Here is a 19,132-nt window from a genome sequence, read left to right on the forward strand (position 1 = left end):
CGTTTGTTGTTATAGGAATAAACCTTGGAGATCCTTAAGCTCATGCACACCTTCCCCTCCATCACTCACAGCTTTAAAATTAATCCATTCAGTTTTTTGCAGCAAACCATAATTTGTAATATCTAAACCAGGACTTCAAACCATGCTTTAATCCTGGTTTGGAGGGAAGAGATCAAATCACAAGTTGTGGTTCAGAGGTAACAACGAAATATGGTTTGCCACAAAGTAAAAAGACCAACCTTGTATGCATGATCTGTGCTTAGATTTGACTTGTGAAGGCTCAAACCTAGGCCTGCAGTGCACTAGGAGCAAGGTTATATGTGTATGGGGAGGCTGCACTGAGCATTAAAGTTCCTTTACTTCAATCCAGAGCACAAGGTTCAGTGCAGACGGTGTGTCAAACTGCCCAAAGAAAGATCGGCCAAGTATTCCCCGCCTAGATCTTGAGCCTGTCCCCTTGCCCTCATGGTCTCAATTCATGCAGCATCTCCTCTGTCCTTCTTTCCTACCTCTTTAGTACCCAACTGCAAGTTCTTCAGGAAACCACAAATTCAGTATAGTTATACATACATATGCAACATGAATAAATGAAATCATGACAAAGAACCTTCATTTCCCTATTCTAGCTGGTGTTGGTAGAAGAAAAGGTAAGGACCTGCTCAGACTAATTGCATCATAGCCACAGGCAGTGTTCCCTCTAAGCTGAGTTAGTGTGAGCCAGCTCACAGTTTTTTAGCCTCCGGCTCACACATTTTTGTCTGAGCTCAGGAGGGATGGCTCCAGAGCAGACTAATTTATACAGTAGCCAAATCACTCGCTCACAACTTTAATGCCAGTAGCTCAGAAAGTAGGATTTTTGCTCACAAGACTCCACAGCTTAGAGGGAACATTGGCCACAGGAACACTTTGACAGCCCACAGAAGCAATCTCTGGCAGTGTGGTAAACTCAAAGTGATAATCTGTGTCACAATGGAAGCCCAGAAAGAAACTAAGGCTTTTAGACTATTGTTCAAGGTATTTCAGTTCACTAAAGGTACTCTTAGGAACAATGCTCTATTGTCTTGCCACATTCCTTCCCAACAGAAGAGGTCCTTGTGACATCAGCCTCTTAACTAATTAAGTTTACTCCTTTCACATGACAAATAGTCTGGTGAGATAACCAGCAAGCACAGGGACAGGTTTCTGTGGTTCACCATATCCCACTTCTGATAAAGCTCATGGTTTCCACATGGCAGGCTTCCCCATATTTTCTCTGGGCCCAGTCCTGAACATAAGGGCTTTTTCAGTTTTTGTTTCCATTGTTGCTGTTTTTTCATCAGCAACAGAACATTGTTATAATGAATCCCCACCTTTCTTTTAAAAGAAAAAGAAAATGGCTGCCATTTGGGCAGGACAGTAAAATCCAAACTTTCCTGTCCACATAACAACCATCCAAGATCTGCTGTAATCTTTCCCAAAACTTTGCAGCAAAGCAGGTGAGGGAAGGGGCAGAGGCGGACTGGATAGGTACAGGAATGTACCATAGTGTTGTGGGGAAGAGGAGAGGGGACTACTTCCCAACAGTATTAAACACAGGGCAAAGAACCCATGTAGAAAAGGTCTAAATCCAGCTTTAACATGTCGCTTTCCTCCCTTTCCCTGTTTTAAAAGATTCTGAAGGCTCAGGAACTTCTCACACACCTCTGCCCCCACCCCAAGCCTCCCTTTTCTGTCAGGAATTCCCTTACCGTTCAGCAACCCACCTGGAAAGCTTAACTGTGACCAGTGTTCCCTCTAAGCTGAGTTAGTGTGAGCTAGCTCACAGTTTTTTAGCCTTTGGCTCACACATTTTTGTCTTAGCTCAGGAAGGATGGCTCCAGAGCAAACTAAGTTATGCAGTAACCAAATCGCTTGCTCACAACTCTAATACCAGTAGCTCACAAAGTATAATTTTTGCTCACAAGACACAGCTTAGAGGAAACATTGACTGTGACCTTACCTGAACTCCCTACCTCTCTCCAAGCTCAGAAAAATTAAGCACTTTGCCTAATATTGTTCTCCTGCTCCTATGTTAAAGCTATAACAATCCCCTCCCAATGTGTCTGTGATCAGAAATCAGATCTCTATTGTGTGCCCTGAACTTTGGCTCCCTTTGTGTCCTCTCCTCCCCCCCCCCCCTACATCTTTCACTTGGATTAATACTGGAACTTTTGCTCAGGTCTTTGAATGGCCCTGGCAAGGTGCCAGGAGGGACTTCTGAATGTCCTGATTTCTGCCAGTCAGCTGGCCAGGCAACCCCACATTCAGGACAAGTAATATAAGATTATGTTTCCCTGTTACTTTCTCTTTCTCTCTTCCCATTCCCCAAACTCTTCTCTTGATTTTATGCATGTGTGGTTGGATATGTGTGGATGGGTGTTAGAATATTGTGCATATAACTATTGGCATTTTAGTATTAGGTGCTACATATGTGCTTGAAAATATTCTGACAGTATACATGTATTCTGTTATTCTACTCAGGAAACTATCCCTGTTTTCCAGCATTTCAAATCTCAGTGTTCCTTGCAAACTTGCTTAGGAGCCCTGTCACTTTGTCATATTTCCCTAAAACAGAGTGTGGTGGTCTGAGTCCAGATTAGACACAACCCTCTAGCCAGATGTTAAATCTTAGGTCTACAGTTCCTGCCTAGGCCAGGAGTGAGGAATGGCAGAGAAGTTCTCTTTCCTACTTATGGCTATTTGTGTGAATTCTGGGTCCAGTTTGAGAGGTGGGTTCATTCACACAGAACGCTTACTTAATATACACAAGCACAGACTATACACAATAACATTTTTGCCAGCAGAGCCAAGAAACGAAATGCAGATTACTTCATGCAAAATTACTCCAGCTGGACACAGAATTCCTCTCACAGCATGAAAAGAGTTAAAAATCAGACTGAGCTTCCTCTGGAGCTGTCATTTAGGTGAGTTAGAAACTGCAGCCATGAACACTTTGCATATGCACACTCAGCAAGAGAACCAAGTGAATTTGGCCATCATTTACTATATGAAGCAGGTGTCAGCCCTTACCAGGATCTACAAATGGAACAAGAAGAGGACAGGAGAAACCACAAGGCGAAGGCTCACAGCACTGAGTGGAGTATCCTGGCCCAGGTCATGTTTTCAGTCTGTTAGATTCCTGGTTCCAAGCCAGGAAAGGAAAGAAACTAACATGCTGGAATGAGTTCCCCAGCCAAGGGCACTACAGAAGAACTACAAACATCTCCTCAGTTCTCAGCCAAGTCTGGCTGCTTCCCCTCTTGGCTTCAAGCAACACTAGACAACTCAAGTTTGCTCCACCAGACTAGGACACTGTGAATCCCAAAGACAATGACTTTTGATCTAATAATCCACGCACAGAGCCCAGCACTCAGAATGTGGCTTGCCCATCTTCCTTATCCAGCCACAGCCCCTGAAAAGCCCTTTCTGAGGGGCCAGGAGACCTTTAGAAATAGCTTGGAATATGACACAGAGGTTTCAGTGAGAAGGGGGGGGAATGAGTAAGAATATCTCTTGCCAAAAGGGAGGTCTATATGCCAGGCAATGTCAATGCCACTGCCACTGGTGATACAGGGTTAGCTCACAAAACATGTGGGGGGGAGGGTTCTATATGAGAAGTCCAGGCATGCACTTGCATGGAGACACATGATGTGCATGCCGGGCGGTCAAAGAGGCAAACAGAAGTACAGAGTATGATTCCGTCATCACTTTTTCCCAGCTACTGTGATTATGGAATTTGCTGCAAACCTAGCCACAACTGCCAGGTTCCTGTGGCATATAAATGTGCTCTCCTAAGGAAGGTCAGGATTATTATCCATGTGAACAACAACAACAAAAACAGCTATTGTGTGACCTGCCATCCCTGTATCACACCAACTGCTACAAGGCTGTGCCCACTCTACAAAAGTGGAACTGCGTGAGAGGAGGAGGAGGAGGAGGAGGAGGAGGAGAGTGGGCCATCCATCCAAAAGCTACCCTGTCCTGCTCTGCTCCTCATCCTTCCCCACCCTTGCTTGTCTAGTTATGCTGAATCGATTGGCATTGATAAAAACTTTCCTCTGGGAGAAAAGCTGGGAGAGTTGATGAACAAGGATCTTTACAAAGCTGCATGACAAGGCTTAAAGCAAGAGGGTAAAGTTCATTTACAGACTCTCTTTCCCCCACATTTCCAATAGGCAATTAAAGGGCTTTCCATACAATCCATTTTTCTGCAACCAAAGCATATTTGTTTCCCATTTTCTAAACATATCCATATACCTCCTTTCATGGAAGCACTCTTATGGCAGGGATACTGAATTTTCCTGAACATCTGAAGTATAATGCTTTATACTTTTGTCTTCCCAACTCATTAATGTTATAACTGCGGGGCAGAATGTGGTTGCACAAGTGTTATGAACATGTACTGGATAATGTGCTAACCTCAAGCACAAATATTCTCCACCCAAACATGGCAGGCCTTCAGCTAGAGGCAAAAGCCTGCCAGTTCTTCAACAATGCAATTCTAGTCAACAGAAATCTCAGCCAGTGGTTCAAGATGAGTTCAAAGGGAAGCACCAGCAAATGAGCCACCAAGTCAGCACTTTCCCCTGGGTCTCGCCTTCAAGCAACAATTCATGCCAACTCTGCTGTACTAAATCTTATAAAATACCAATAGTCCTAGAAGTGTAATGGCCAATTTATAACGCCATGCCATGTTCTTCTCAAACCCTGAAGTGAGAAACTCCATTCTAAAGGGGAAGCCTAGGGGACTGGAGCATTTCAATCAGACCTCCATTCCTTCAAAACTAGGTAGCTGCAGTAAATCTGTGAGGTCAGGTTAGACTGCACTTGTGTTGAGACAGAAGAACTACAGTGGGGGCAAATAAAGCTGATATGGGACTGAATTTGGGATTGAAAGGCTGCGTGGCTGTAGGTGAATTCTTTTTTTCCCCACGTGGCTCTGTTCTAGGACCGGAAGTCAAAAAAGCAGGCAAGAAAGGGACAGAAGGGAAGACAAACACAAGGGACTCAATGATCCTCTTCTTGTTACATAAAATTACTTGTAAAACAAAATAATGCTTTGCTTTCTGAGGCTGATTCAACCAGAAATTTTTAGTATACATGAGAAGGGCTTCAAAAGCATCAGCAGCACATGCTTAAGGGTCCCCTTGGCCTGTCTCAAAGTTGGGCGAAGTAATGTGCTCTGGTGTAAAGTGTCCACTTCCTGTGGGTTCCAGACGAGAAGCTAGAAGACCCAGAACCAGGGCTTTTTTTTCTGGGGAAATGCAGGGGAACAGAATTCCAGGTCCTCTTAGTGGAAACAAAATTCTCAAAAAATGTTTAAAAGTTCATGATATTGTTTCAAAGAATTCTGTTTGTTTCTTCTTCATTTCCCTCTTGAGAATTCCAGCACCTCTTTTTCCAGAAAAAAAGGCCTGCCCAACATAGGTGTAGGGAAAAAAAAACTGGGATTTCATTAAAGTATGTTTCTCAAACTAATTTCAATCCCACAAGCATCAGAGGTTAGGAGTTTGGGAGTGCTCTGGGATGCCTCCTTAACAATGGAGGCCCAGGTAGCAGCCACTGCCAAGTAAACCTTTTATCATCTTTGGCTGATCAGGCAGATGGTTACCTCAAGATTAGACTACTGTAATGATCTCTACATGGGGCTGCCCTTGTCGCAAATCTAGAAGCTACAGCTAGTGCAAAATGCTGCAGCCAGGCTCCTCATGGGTGTCCTAACACAGGAGGACATTCAGCCTGTACTGAAAGCATTGCACTGGCTCCCAATAGCATACTGAATTCACTTCAAGGTGCTGGTGCTTACTTTTAAAGCCCTTTATGATCAGGGGCCTACATACCTGAGGGACCGCCTTTCCCCACATGTTCCCCAGAGAGCACTGCGATCAGGGTCTCAAAATCGACTGGCCCTCCCGGGCCTCAAGGAGGCCAGGCTGGCTGTAACCAGGGCCAGGGCTTTCTCGGTGGCGACTCCATTCTGGTGGAACGAGCTCCCAGGAGAGATCAGAGCCCTGCAGGACCTGCATGGCAGAGCGCTTCCACCAGGCTTTCAACTAAGGAGCTGCCTCCAATAGTTGAAAGGCAGAGAACCCTGGAGCCACTAACAGCCTGTTGCAGCCACATAAAGGGTGATGGCTGCCACCGTTTATTAATAAGATTACTATCAATATCATTTAATGTTTATAGCACCTTATAATGCTGGATTGTTTTTAGATGATTTTAGGATTGTTTAAATTGTTATTGATGTGTTTTTATTCTTCTATGTAAGCCACCCTGAGTCGGCTTCGGCTGGGAGGGCGGGGTATAAATCTGATAGATAGATAAATAAATAAATAAATCTAAAGAATTCCACCAATAGCAACTCACCAAAAGGGATCAGCAAGAGAAACTTTACTTGAATAACTAGTCCAGATTCTGAACTGATGCTGTATAATCAAGCACATGACCACCTTCCAGAAGGCAGAGATTACTCCCATGGATATGTGGGTCTCTGGGGCCCAAGGACATGCTCAGAGGTTTCAGTTCCGCTTATTATTATTATTATTACTATTATTATTATTATTATTACTACTACTACTACTACTACTACATAATACATTAATAATAATAATTCAAATATAGAAAAAAGAACACCTCCTTTCTGGACCATGCCACAGGAAACCACATTCTAACAGGGAAAAGTTTCTGTATGTTTTCCCTTCCTTGGCAAAGCCTGAACAAAAAGGGGGGGAAATGGAACTGGCCGAACAGAATAACTGGGGGGAGTTCCTGGCGGCCAGGGCCCATTACTATAGGCATCCCCAGTGCTCAATATTTCTCTCAAGGATGTCTTGCAAGGAATTTCTGCTGGTCTACAGAGAAAACTCCCAACATCAGAATATGGGTGGAGAAAAACAGCTGTCCACTTTGTTTTCAGTTGAGTGCATTTACTGTCTTAGCCTTCCTACGTTTATAGTCACATTCCTCGCTTCACATTTCCCCCCCCCCCCCCCCCCCCCCCCCCCCCCTCCGGCCACCCCGATCGCTCAGGGCAGCCCTCGAGGGAATCGCAACTGATCTGAGCAACACTTGGCTCCCAAAACCTGCACTGCAGGCCAAGGACTATGGAAAGAATGAGGGGAGGGGAAACGAGAGAGCCGAGAAAGGCATCTCCTTCCCCTGAGTCAGCAGTTATGTGACCCAGCAGGCAGCAGTGTAACGATTTCATCATTTCCCACCAAAATTGAATTAGTTTGGAGCCAAAATCAGATTTGCGAGCCCGGCGCTCTTGACAGCAAACCCTTTACTTTGTCAGGCAGCTGTTAGCTGTTTTCCTCAGAGCCTGGAGAGGAGAAAGGAGGGGCTGCCCGGGACAATTACAAATGGATGCCTGTGCACAAGCCACTCCAGGTGGGTGTAGCTGAACCACCTGCTCCCAGAGAGTGGTCTGGTTTCTCTGCAGTGCTTGTAATTTATGAACGAGAGCCAAAAAAAATCCTGTTTTGCACTCCTCTGTCTCTGCATTTCTATAAGAGGACCCGTGCCCAGCCTGTGTTCCTACGGCAACACAGAGACACACACAGAGTCCAAAAAACTTGATCAGCACACACAGCACTGCTACACAATCCACTTGCAAAAGGAGAAGAAACTCCAGTGACTCAGACCCATGGCTCCTAGGTTTCTGACACTCACTAAAGGGTCCCGAGATGCCAATTAGGGAAGGAACAGAAGAGACAATTGCTCTTCTGCCGCCGCCGCCCCCCCGTTCCAGATAAAGGTTTTGATTATTATTATTATTATACATAAAAGACAACCAGAACAAATTATTTTACAATAACATTTATTTATTTTTTGAAATGTAATCGAACTGCAGTTTGGAGAGAGTGTGCAATGTAGTGGTTACTACAACCTGGGAGATTCAGGGACAAATTCTGCTATAAAGCTCATTGGGTGACCCTGGCCATTCACACAGTCCTCAGCTTAACTGACCTCACAGGGATGTTGTGGAGATAAGAGGGGACCATATATGCCGCCTGAGCTCAATGGTGATGGGAAAGGACAAAACTCTAAGAAACATCATAATCCTGGATATGTTCAAGCCTTAACCTTGCTGTAGATCTTCCCCCACTCCATTTTCCTCTTGGCACCCCCCACTTAAATCTCCCATCCTCCCTTCCCCAAACTCTAAAATGACAGGCTTGCATGACTCACCAGAAGATAAGCACCTAAAACAAGGAGGCACTGTAGAAAATTATTTTTAAACACATGACCTTACCCCCAAAGTATACCTCATAATAAATAACCCAACATTTAAAAAAGAAAAGGAAATGGGAAAAAATAAATAAGGGGAGAGATGGATAGTAAAATCAAGTATACACTAACAGTTATGCATTTATTTCAGCACCCCAGAGGCTTTCAAAAGCATAACTATAAAATAGCATAACATTAAATACTTAATACCAGCAGTTTACGCTATTAAAAGGATTCACAAACAGAGTTTGCTTTTGTTTAAGAACCACCCATTAGCCTTGCCTTCTCCTTATGCCACTCTAGCCTCAGTGCTCTGTGCCAACATCCTGGTGACCTAAACACAATATGTCGCCAGTAGGTTCCAACCCACCACTTTGAGAATCACTCCTCCAAAGGAAAGTACAAGAGAATGGGAAGGTAGATGCGTTCGAGCTGAAAGAAGTAAGCAGCAGTGAGGGTTATTTTCCATATACAGTTAATGCAGTGGAATGGATAGAGTGTGACTAGAACCTGAGAGGCCCAGTCCAAATACCCACTCAGCTATGAAGATCACTGTGTGATCATGGGCTAATCTGGGGACCCAACGCATCTTACATCATTCTCCTCACCTCCATTTTATCCTAACAACCACCCTGTGAGTTAGGTTAGGCTTAATGTACAACAGGACAAGGTAATCCAGCAAGCTTTGAATCTGGGTCTCCCAGGTCCCACTCCAATGCTCTAATTACACCACACAGCTACCACACACAGTTGATGAGAAAATAAGACAGGCAGAGGTGGGATCACATACAAATGCCCTGAGCTCTAATGGTAATGTAAAATGAAATTCCTAATAATGCCCCACGTTTCATTTTGAAAAGAAAAAGTCTAGCAAGGAAAGAAAGCAGAAAATCAGCCTCTGACAGCAGTCTACAAGATAACTGCAGCAGGAGAATAGAAGAGTTAGCTTTATACCCCGCTCTTAACTACCCAAAGCAGCCTCAGAGTGGCTTACAATCTCCTTCCTCTCCCCACAACAGACACCCTGTGAGGTTGGTGGGGCTGAGAGAGCTCTGAGGGAACTGTGACTGACCCAAGGTCAACCAGCTGGCTTCATATGGGGTGGGGAATCAAACCCAGTTCTCCAGATTAGAGTCTATCACTCTTTACCACTACACCAAACTGGCTCTCAGAGAAGAGAGAAAAGACAGCAACCTACTCCCAAATATGATTAGCTTTGATTGTGTTTCAGCCCCTGTGCTTGTTTTCACTTTTCAAGGGGGCCTGTTCTCTTCCCAAAGGTGAAAGAAAGATCTGACTTGCTGATTTTGCCCAGCACTCAAACCTGGACCAGGCTTCCTGACCAGTTAATTTTCCAGCTAGTGAGTTAACATTTCCTATTTGCCTATTTTCTGACCACAGTAAGATTAGGCAGGTCAACCAAATAGGATGTGTCAGAGCCAAATAAAGATTACCCTATTCAGAAAGTGATTACTTCTCATGATTATGGGTTTATTAAACTAAGAGGACACAGGTCAAGCTTTCTGCAGCACATTTTGTATCTCTAAACCATGCTCTTCCAATGTGAGCTGCTCTTCCAAACAGCACAGGAATCTGCTGCCTATTCCCTTCTCATGGGCAAACTGCACAGTCAGTTCCACAACCCCATTCCTTGATTGCTAGTCCCCACAGCCAGGAGGCTACTATTTTACCTTTGGTTCCACAGAACCTGAACTCCACATTCCCTTGGCTACTACTGGTCAGGTTTCTCTGTGTCTGTAGTGTGCAAAGTGACGTCAAGTCGCAGTCACAGGGTTTTGAAGGCAAAAGACTAGCACAGGTGACTTGCCATTGCCTGCCTCTACCAAAGGACCTTGGACATCCTTGGTGGTCTCCCATCCAAATACTAACCAGGGCTAGCCCTGCTTAGCTTCTGAGATCTAACGACATTAATCTAACCTGGGCTATCCAGGTCAGCACTATCCCTGGCTTAGCATTACACTGTGTTAGATTCACAACAGATTCCCCACCTCAATATTACCAAATTAAGCTATAATGTAAAGCTGTCACATTCAAAAAAGAAGCAATTGTCACTATGGATAGAAATGACTGAAAACCACAGAAGTAGCTTAAAAGCTTGCCAAATGGCAGCTCATAACCACATGAAGCAGCTTTGCAGCCCAGCATTCCTTCACTGACCCATGCTTCACCCAGTTTCTGAGCAGATGCAGGAAGAGGATATATGATAAGCTGTGAAGAAATGCATTTTTTCCTGGGAGGTTTGCAATGAGCAAAACTCCCACTGTGCACTTTAAAAGGTTTTTTCCCCTCTGGGCAGAGAACAGGCAGGAGGAAGATAAAGTCAGTGGAGTTGTTTTCCAGACGCACCTCAGCCCACCTTCATACAATTGCTAAATAGATCTAGCAGGAGAGATAATGGGTGGGTCAAGCTCTCCTCCTTCCCCGAGCAGGGAACAGAAATTTGGAGGTGTGAAATGCTAGAGAGTCTTCAGGAAGGAAAACTCTGGAAACATCAGGAAAAGTTTCTTTGATCTGGCCTGAATGGGTCAGTGGTGGAGAAAGAGAAATGACAAAAACTCCTTGCGGCAGAAAGGAGCTCTTTTTTCCTGGAGCATGGAGTCCATGAGAGCACACAGAGCTCTCCTCTGGGAAGGCAGACATTGACCATGTGTTTGACTCAAGAGCTGGAGCAAGCTTCGAGGTAATGGTAACTCAGTAGAGATCTAGAACTCCCAAGCTAAACAGCCTGTCCTATATTTTAACATCTGACAGGGCACGTATAGAGAGAGGGACAGAGGATTTGTGTTTTACCTATTTCTTTTGGGACCCCTTGTTCAATTTGGTGCTGTGCTAAAAGTATGCTTGTAAACATTTTCTTTTATTATTTATTTATTTTAAATAAATATTTTATAACTTAAGATGCTAGCAGTGGTTCTCTGTATCATATAGACCTCCACTGTCTCAGACACGCTATTTAAAAGGAGCACTAAGGGGAAGGCAGGCAGTTGGCAAGTGGCTATTCTTCCAATAGTTCATAAGGCAGTAAACTGTCCCTGTGGTGACCAGGTGCTGGGCAGTGGGAGACACAGAGGCAAGGCCTCAGAACTTGGAAGGGAATCTGGAAGCCCTGGCTCTCCCAGTGGGTAATTCTTGGAAAGGTCAGGTGGTGGTGGCAGGCTACACGAGAGTGGAAGAAAAGCCTCTCCAGGTGTTGAGAAAAACCTAGGATTCCAGGTCAGAATAGGGCCTGCAGGCCTAAGCAGGCACATTCCGCCACGTAAGCTATGACTGCTGTCTGGCCAGAGACTACAAATGACCATCTGAAACCACACAGTTACAGCGACTAAAGCAGTTAAGCAGCCATCATCTGATTTACAGACATCTCTTTTCATACCTCAATGAGCCCATGCAAATGGCTAAATGACCTGGGATGAGCTCTTGCACCCTGCATTAGCTTAGTCAACTGTATTACCTACTAAGCAGTAAGGAAGATTTGATCATGTCAGGTGTAGATGTGTGATAAAAATATGTGGTAAAATGGTCATCTGTAACACACCAAGGTACGGAAGAGGATGATGAGTATCTCTTCTGTGCTTCCAGGCTAAGGCATTTTGGAATAAATCAATTCTTCAAATAAAGGATGGCTCCTGACCCTTCAAATAATAGATATCTGTTAGATACAAACAAAGAGAAATTAAACTATCTTCATCTTTCATCTCCCATCCCTGACTTCACACCCTTACAAGTACAAATTTACTTGGTGTGGTGACCAATCCAGAGTCAGATCAAGGTTGACACCCAAAGCAAACTATGACCTTGCCATCCAGTACTGCATTTTCTACAGTGGCCAACTCGATGTTGCTGAGAAACCCACAAACATCACACAAAGGGTGCAGCTGTTCCCAAGCAAGGGGCTTTCCATTTTCCGCTCCTTTTAGGTACTACCATAAAGTTACTAGTTGCTAGACAGATTTCCCTCCCTCACTGTCACAAAGGGAGGTGGAAGGCGAGAATGTGAAATATTGACAAGGAGGAGGAGGAGAGAAAGAATGATGCAAAATACAGGAGCAGCCATTAGGGAGGGCTGGCCCACGACCCACTTTCAGAGGCTTCGTGTCCCCCTTCTGGGAAGCACTGCTTTAATGAACCAACACCCCATCCTATACTCACTGCAGAACAAACATGCTGTTGGACTGTGTTCTTAAAGTGATTCTAAGAGTTCTGGTCCCCAGAAGGAAGAAGATGGTACGTTAAACCATGTAATTATTTTCTGAACACAAGACAAGGGATCAGATTCAGCTACGTGTACAAACATGTATCTATTGATGGACTGATCTCTGCCTTGCGGCCACTTTGGAATGGGGCCATTTAAACCAAATTATTTTGTAAATTAATTCAATTAAAAACCTGTCCCATTCTAAATCTGCCCTTTCACACTCCTGACAGTGTTATTAGGAATGTAATGCTGAGGGTGTTAATAGGGTCTAGTAACTACCCACTCACTTACCAGCTAAGAGTCATTCCCAAAGATGCCTTCACATCCCCAAACCTACTGAAAGCTAGAAGCAATGGTATTGAGAGTTCCAGGCATCATTAATAAGCGGCATGCCTCAAGATTTAAGTCCTGGGCACTGCAGCAAACATCCACAGCTGCTGGGATACAGCGGGATTATACTGCACATGGTTCCCAGTCATCACAGATGATGACTGCCTCAATTTCAAGGGCCTAAATCTTCACTACTGCTAACAACTCCTGGAGTCCCTCTACTGCCACAAAGATGAGGAGAGGAAACAGATTTATTTGCAATCTACTTAAACACCTGTGAAGTCTGGGTTCAGTTTTAAACGGATCTATGGAAAGAGAACCATGAAAATCAGTGGCCATTTTGTACTCTGCCACCATCACATTACAAATCCCACTGAATTTCAGGGATGGCTCATCCACTAAGCACACCTACACTCGGGGGGGGAGTAGTAGTAGTAGTAGTAGTAGTAGTAGTAGTAGTAGTAGTAGTAGTAGTAGTAGTGGTGGTGGTGGTGGTGGTGGTAGTGGTGGTGGTAGTGGTAGTGCTGGAACTCTCAAGAGGGAAATGAACATTTTAAAAAGAATTTTGTCAGAGTCCATTCCAGTGTGTTCCCCCCAGGAAAAAAGCCCTGCCTATACTATCAAGTAGGGCACCAGAGGTGGAAGGGCAGCAACCAGCCCTGTTGCCCCCATCTGCTGGCCTAGCCATAGCATCCGAGTCCGCCATAGCAAATGACAACCGCAGGAGGCACCAGTGGGTGGCCAGTGGTGAACTTGCTCCTCCCTCCCTCCCTCCCTCCGTGGGAGGCCCAGAACCACCCTCTTTCTCCAGCTCTCTTTCTCCATCCCTTGCCATTTCACCTCACTGTAGTTGGGGGCAGGAGGCAGTGGGGGACGAGGAGGGCATGGTGGCAGAGAGTGAGGAGTGGCAGCTTGGGCACCCTAGCCTAGAACATCCAAAAGTCTTATGGCAGCACTGTTGAATTTAGTTATGAATTGGAACAACCACTTGTCAGTTTTCTGCAACTCAGGATAGTTCCCAGAAATATTCACCTTTGTCCTATGACACTGGCCAGTGCACCACAGTTTTAAAAGGTCTTTTATAGATCATGCTCATCACAAGTAGCTGGAATTGCCTCACTGTGACCATTTATATTTTATATTATCTGAAAAGGAACCCAGATATAGTTCTTAAAACAAAACAGGCTCCATTCCCTGCCTTGCCACAGACTAAACACAATGGAATAGGGCAATAAAGCTCCAGTGTTTGTCTTAGCAACAGCCGATCGGAAATGCTTCCCTCAGGATAGGCAGGTAACTTATTTCTTGGTTGAGAAAGAGCATCGGCAGAGGTTGGCTCACTCCCATTTCCCCTGGGGCAATGGGTTCACTGCAAATTGCCCACAAAACCTGACACTCCAGTTGTGCTTGATACACACCTACGAATTGGGAAGTGCCTATGAACGGGAGGATAAGACTGCTGTTCATGCAATTCCCTTGCATTCTCTTTAATGGGCCCTGACTGGGCAGCTTTTTTATTTTGATTTGGGATTGGATGGAAGATTCTAGCAAAAAACAGCGATCCAGGTCTATTTAGAACTTCATGACTAGCTAATATTCCTTCCTTGGCATATCTTGTTGTAGAGATGAAAGGGCACCATAAAGTAACTTGGACAGCACTTCATATTTTCTGTCATTTGGTCACCTGCATGCTTCTCTCCAGGTGCTACAGAGGCGCTCCTCGGCTGCAGGGCACACTGCTCCCACGCTAGGCACTCTGAGGCATGGGGTGTAGACACTGGTCTAGTGCAAGTACCTAGCAAAAGAGAAAGTGAGCTCTGCAGTGGAGGACTGTCTCCGCAGCACCTGGAGGGAAGCACGCATGGATCCAAGCCACGGATCCAAACCACTGGGAGCCAGAGTGGTGTAGCAGGTAAGAGCAGCAGACTAATCGGGAAAACTGGGTTTGAGTCCCCACTCCTCCTCCACATGAAGCCTGGAGTGACCTTGGGCCAATCCCACCTACCTCACAAGGTGCCTATTGTAGGGACAGGAAGGGAAGGAGACTGTAAGCCGTTCTTCCTTAGGGTCAAGAAAAGCAGGATATAAAAACCAACCCCTCTTCTTCTTTGTAGTAACCCATACAGCTGTTCAGTTCTGTATTGACAGCAATACTTATCTCCTGATCAAGGGATACAAACTCCTACTGATTGCCACAACTTATCAAGGTGACAACGGTGAAAACCAAAGTGAGAGGTGGCAGGGAGTAGTGGAGAGAGCGTCAGACGTAAGATCCTGCAGGATCCAGGCTGGGATCCTCACCAGGTGGCTTTGGACCAGTCACATTCTCTCAGCCTAACCTATCTCACAGGAGGAGAAAAGGAGGAGGGCAGAAAGACGTTCTAAGTCACTTTGGGTCCCTATTGGAAAGAAAAATGGGATATCAATAAATAAATGAAAGAACAAGTTTGCAACACTAATGGGAAGCCCAAACACACAGATCCTGGTTACCTATTTGCATCAACATTGCTGAACCTAGAATTATCCAAGATGTAAAAGAAAAGGTTCCCATGCTCCCAAACAGGGGCCCTAACTCACAGATGTTGTGCACTAGGAATACAAACAATAGCATCTCAGTGGAAGCCTTGGACTCATCAGAATCGAGGGGCAAGGTATGGGGGGTATGAAATTACTGACTGAGTTTATGCAGCCCAATTCCTTGTTCAAAAGCCAGGGCAAAGAGAGCTTCCCTTCCCCACGGTAGCAAGACTGGATGCGCTCCTTGATTTTGTCTTTGATTTTCTTCAGTGTGAAGAGGCAAAGGACAGATTCCTTTGGTGGCTTGACCCTGTTCTTCTGGCCCTGAGAGAAGACTGTGAAGAGGATATCCTCATGTTCTGAGATGCCCAGCTGTTTGGCCAGCGCCTTCCCAGGCTTGCTGAGATAAGCGTCTTGAATCAGGCGGTATTCAATGCCATCACGAACACAACCAATGGGGAATTCCACATACGAGTAGAATTTGGGATCACCCACACATAGCCGGACAACCTTAGAGGTGAAGAACTGCTCTCCAGTCGAGTCAGGTGAGGTAAGTTGGGTGTCCAACTGCAAGGTCAGGTAGTAGACAAACTGCTCACTGCTGAAGCTGTAGATGTAGTAGATATCAAATGTGGGGAACTTGGAGAGTGTGTCGGATGGGATCTTGAGCTGGGAAGAGACAAATTCATCCTGATAAACAAAGCCAAACATTTCTGCATTCTCTTCGCTGTCCATCAGCTTGCGGCTGGACAGGGTAGGGAAATACTCCGACTTGCCGTCAATGGGTGTACCAATGAAGAGTTTGTTCTGCCCATTTTGCACTTCAATGATGACACCTGACATGGTGCCTGACTCATTCACACTGGAGAGGTAGTGCTCCTTGCGGTGGTGAGGCTCACCCAACTTGAAAAGGTCATCTAAGCGCAGGAACTGGCAGATGCCCTGAGAAGCGCTGCCACAGGCTATCAGCCGGTTCCCAGAATAATCCACCAGTAGCAACTTGTTGACGTTGTTGGTGCTGACTAGCCCATGTGGGCATGACTGCACACTGGGTGGTGGGTAGCACTTCTCATTGTCGTCCACTGGCCCTGTCACATGAGTGCGCAGTAGCGTGAGGTTGTTTGCAAGCTTATAGATCCGGTTGACAGCACCTACGTACACCTCCCCGGTTTTATTGTGGACTACCAAGTGTGTCAAACTCCAGTCTGTGACCTGGAAAGTCCTAAAAGGAGAGGAGGACTTGGGGGTGCCTTCTGATAAGGGCAGCCAGGCACTCCCCAGAAGCAGCAGAGTCCAGATGTTGACTGACAAGTGGTACTTTAGCCTTAGGAGCCACATGGTGGAAGCGTCACATCCAGCAATGGCTGTGCATTGACCTACCCACAAAATAAACAGAAGCAAACCAAAGGCAGCAGAGAAAAAGTGATCTGTGGAAAAAGTGATCTCCTCTTCTTCCACCACTCTCCACATTCAGGACATTGTGGGGACTGACATCCTACTCAGCCCTAAAAGGAAATACAAACCAAACAGGGTTAGATAAGCAACTGCATCACTCAGAATGGAACAACACAATAAAGCCTCACAGCTACAAACATCTCAAGAATGGAGGTGGCTCATATCTCTGAAATGTTCAGCTGTCCGGGGAGAAGAGCTGCCCAGAATTGTTGTTAATCATTTACATTCCTCCCATTAAAGCTCCCATGACCATTCTGTGAGTTCACTATGGAAAACAATTGCCAAATTGGTCAGAGAAACAGGAAGGATACAAAGGGTACTTTAGTATTATTATCACATGACAATACTCAGCTTTCCAAGTGTTCTATATTTTTACTAGGGCATGAGACTTGAAAAGATTAAGTTTGAACTCACGGCAGAAAAAACTGCTTTTGAGCAAAAACTTCCCCCCAAAACTGAGGAAAGCACTGAAGATCTGGAATTGGCTTAAAATAACTTAAATGACAGGGATTGTCTCTTTCATACCCCCTACTTTAGCACTTTCCAACCTTGGTTTCTCCTCCTAGGTTTCTCTTCCTAAATGTATGTGCCATCTAAAACTAGCAGTGTGTATTACAGTGTTTTCTTGAAGTCAGGTCTTTCATTGCACCGATTGATATCTGGCAAAAAGATTGTCTCGGATATCCCTCTTTATTTGTTATCCCAACTTCCTAGTTTTGTAATGGAGAAAGACAACATAAATGTATTTCTTTATGAAAAAAATATTGGAATGCTTCTAAATACATTGGTGAAAGAAAGAATGACTGGTGGTGGGGGGAATCCACTAAGTCATCTTCTCTTAACAAAAAGCCCAATTGTGTTTTAAGCACGCACACACACACAATGTTCATTTACATAAGGATGGAGGACTTTGGAGGCATATGGAGTTTACACATGGAAGACCATTCCCAGTTTTTAAAATATATCCGAGTGTCAACTTGCACACTTCCTAGTCAATGCAATATGAACAAATGTGTCTGCAATGACTTTGCTCCTTTCCTTAGGCCCCCAGCCCTCCAGAATGAGCAACCGTTGCTATATTTCCAAAGGTAATTTGCTTCCCTGGAATCCCTTCCTCAAAGGTCTTAAATTCTGCATGGCCTTTTCTAGTCTCTACCAGATGACCTGAAGCTTTCAACAGGAACAACCTAACTTATAAATTCCAATACAGATAAAGGTCCTGACTCCTCCTCACTCACAGCACAAAGACTCCCACACTTCCATGTTTTCTCTTCAGCTTGAATAGAACTCAGGGGAGTAGATGGGATCTTTGTGCAGGGGCACCTAGGACAGGGGCAGATGTCAGAGGGAGAGTCAGTATTGGGAAATTGATGGTCAGATATGTGGACTCCTGTCTCTGCATATATATTTTTTTATCAAACCCTCATTATTTGCCTGACTTTTGTGTTTTCTGGTTAACAGTCAAACTAGACAAGATGCTGGAAGGCCCTTGAATGGATATGAACTGGGGCTGTGAAATGGGAGATGGGAGGTTAATTCTTTCTCCCTACACTGACCTGGGTAACACAGAGTAGCCCGATCTCATCAGATCTTGGAAGTTAAGTAGGGTTGGCCCTGGCTATTAATTGGATGGTAGACCACCAAGGAATACCAGGGTCTTGATGTGGAGGAAGGCAATGGCAAACCACCTCTGAACGTCTCTTGCCTTGAAAACCTCACGGGGCCACTGTAAGTCAACTGTAACTTGATGGGGGGGACACTGTTTCTGGAATCCTTATTTGCCCCATCCATGCCTCTGCCGTCTAGACCAGCTGTTCAAAATCTAGATTGTGTCAAGTTAGTAAAATGTGAGCTGTGAATGCATAACGTTGAGAATCTGTGACAGTCCCAGTAACACCATTATGCAAACAGCAGCCTTTCAACTGGTATTAAGCCACCTTCTTTCTTGGAATTATAAATGGGGAGAAGGTTAGCCAAAATACTGAATGGGCCACGGAAAATGAATGACCTGCCATTCATATAATAAAGTACATCACATTTCAGGTAAGCGGCCTGGGTTCATCATGCTTTGTTGTGGCAATAGAGGACTGAGCTAGTCAAAACTGCCAATCCAACCCCTTCCACAAGCGGAATTTCCTCCCAAATGGAGGAAAACCACTTTAAACCCATTTCCATTGCAGAAGTGGGGTACATTTCACCCCAAGTTCCCTGGGGGGGGAAGCCCAAGAGCTCTGCTCCTCCTATAAGGCGGTTGTGGGGAAAACAAAATGAAACAACAACAAACCATTCATTCTTTAGGGTCTTTTTTCCCTTTTGCCTGAAGGCTCACATTGAGTAGTGAAAGACTTCATTGCATTTCACCATTTA

At 45.0% G+C, this 19,132-nt stretch overlaps 1 protein-coding gene across 1 annotated transcript in view; it reads right to left on the reverse strand.

Moving 5' to 3' along the window:
* Window positions 1-16,652, reverse strand: part of PLXNA1 (plexin A1) — a 354,542-nt gene extending 337,890 nt beyond the window's left edge. The window contains exon 1 of the mRNA XM_015409413.1: window positions 15,470-16,652. Coding sequence (XP_015264899.1) covers window positions 15,470-16,648 — 1,179 coding nt within the window. The 5' untranslated portion in view covers window positions 16,649-16,652. The remainder of the gene's footprint in view (window positions 1-15,469) is intronic.
* Window positions 16,653-19,132: the final 2,480 nt, after the last annotated feature.

The sequence above is a fragment of the Gekko japonicus genome, unplaced genomic scaffold (assembly GCF_001447785.1).
Source record: "Gekko japonicus isolate JY-2015 unplaced genomic scaffold, Gekko_japonicus_V1.1 scaffold762, whole genome shotgun sequence".
Lineage (NCBI taxonomy): Eukaryota > Metazoa > Chordata > Lepidosauria > Squamata > Gekkonidae > Gekko > Gekko japonicus.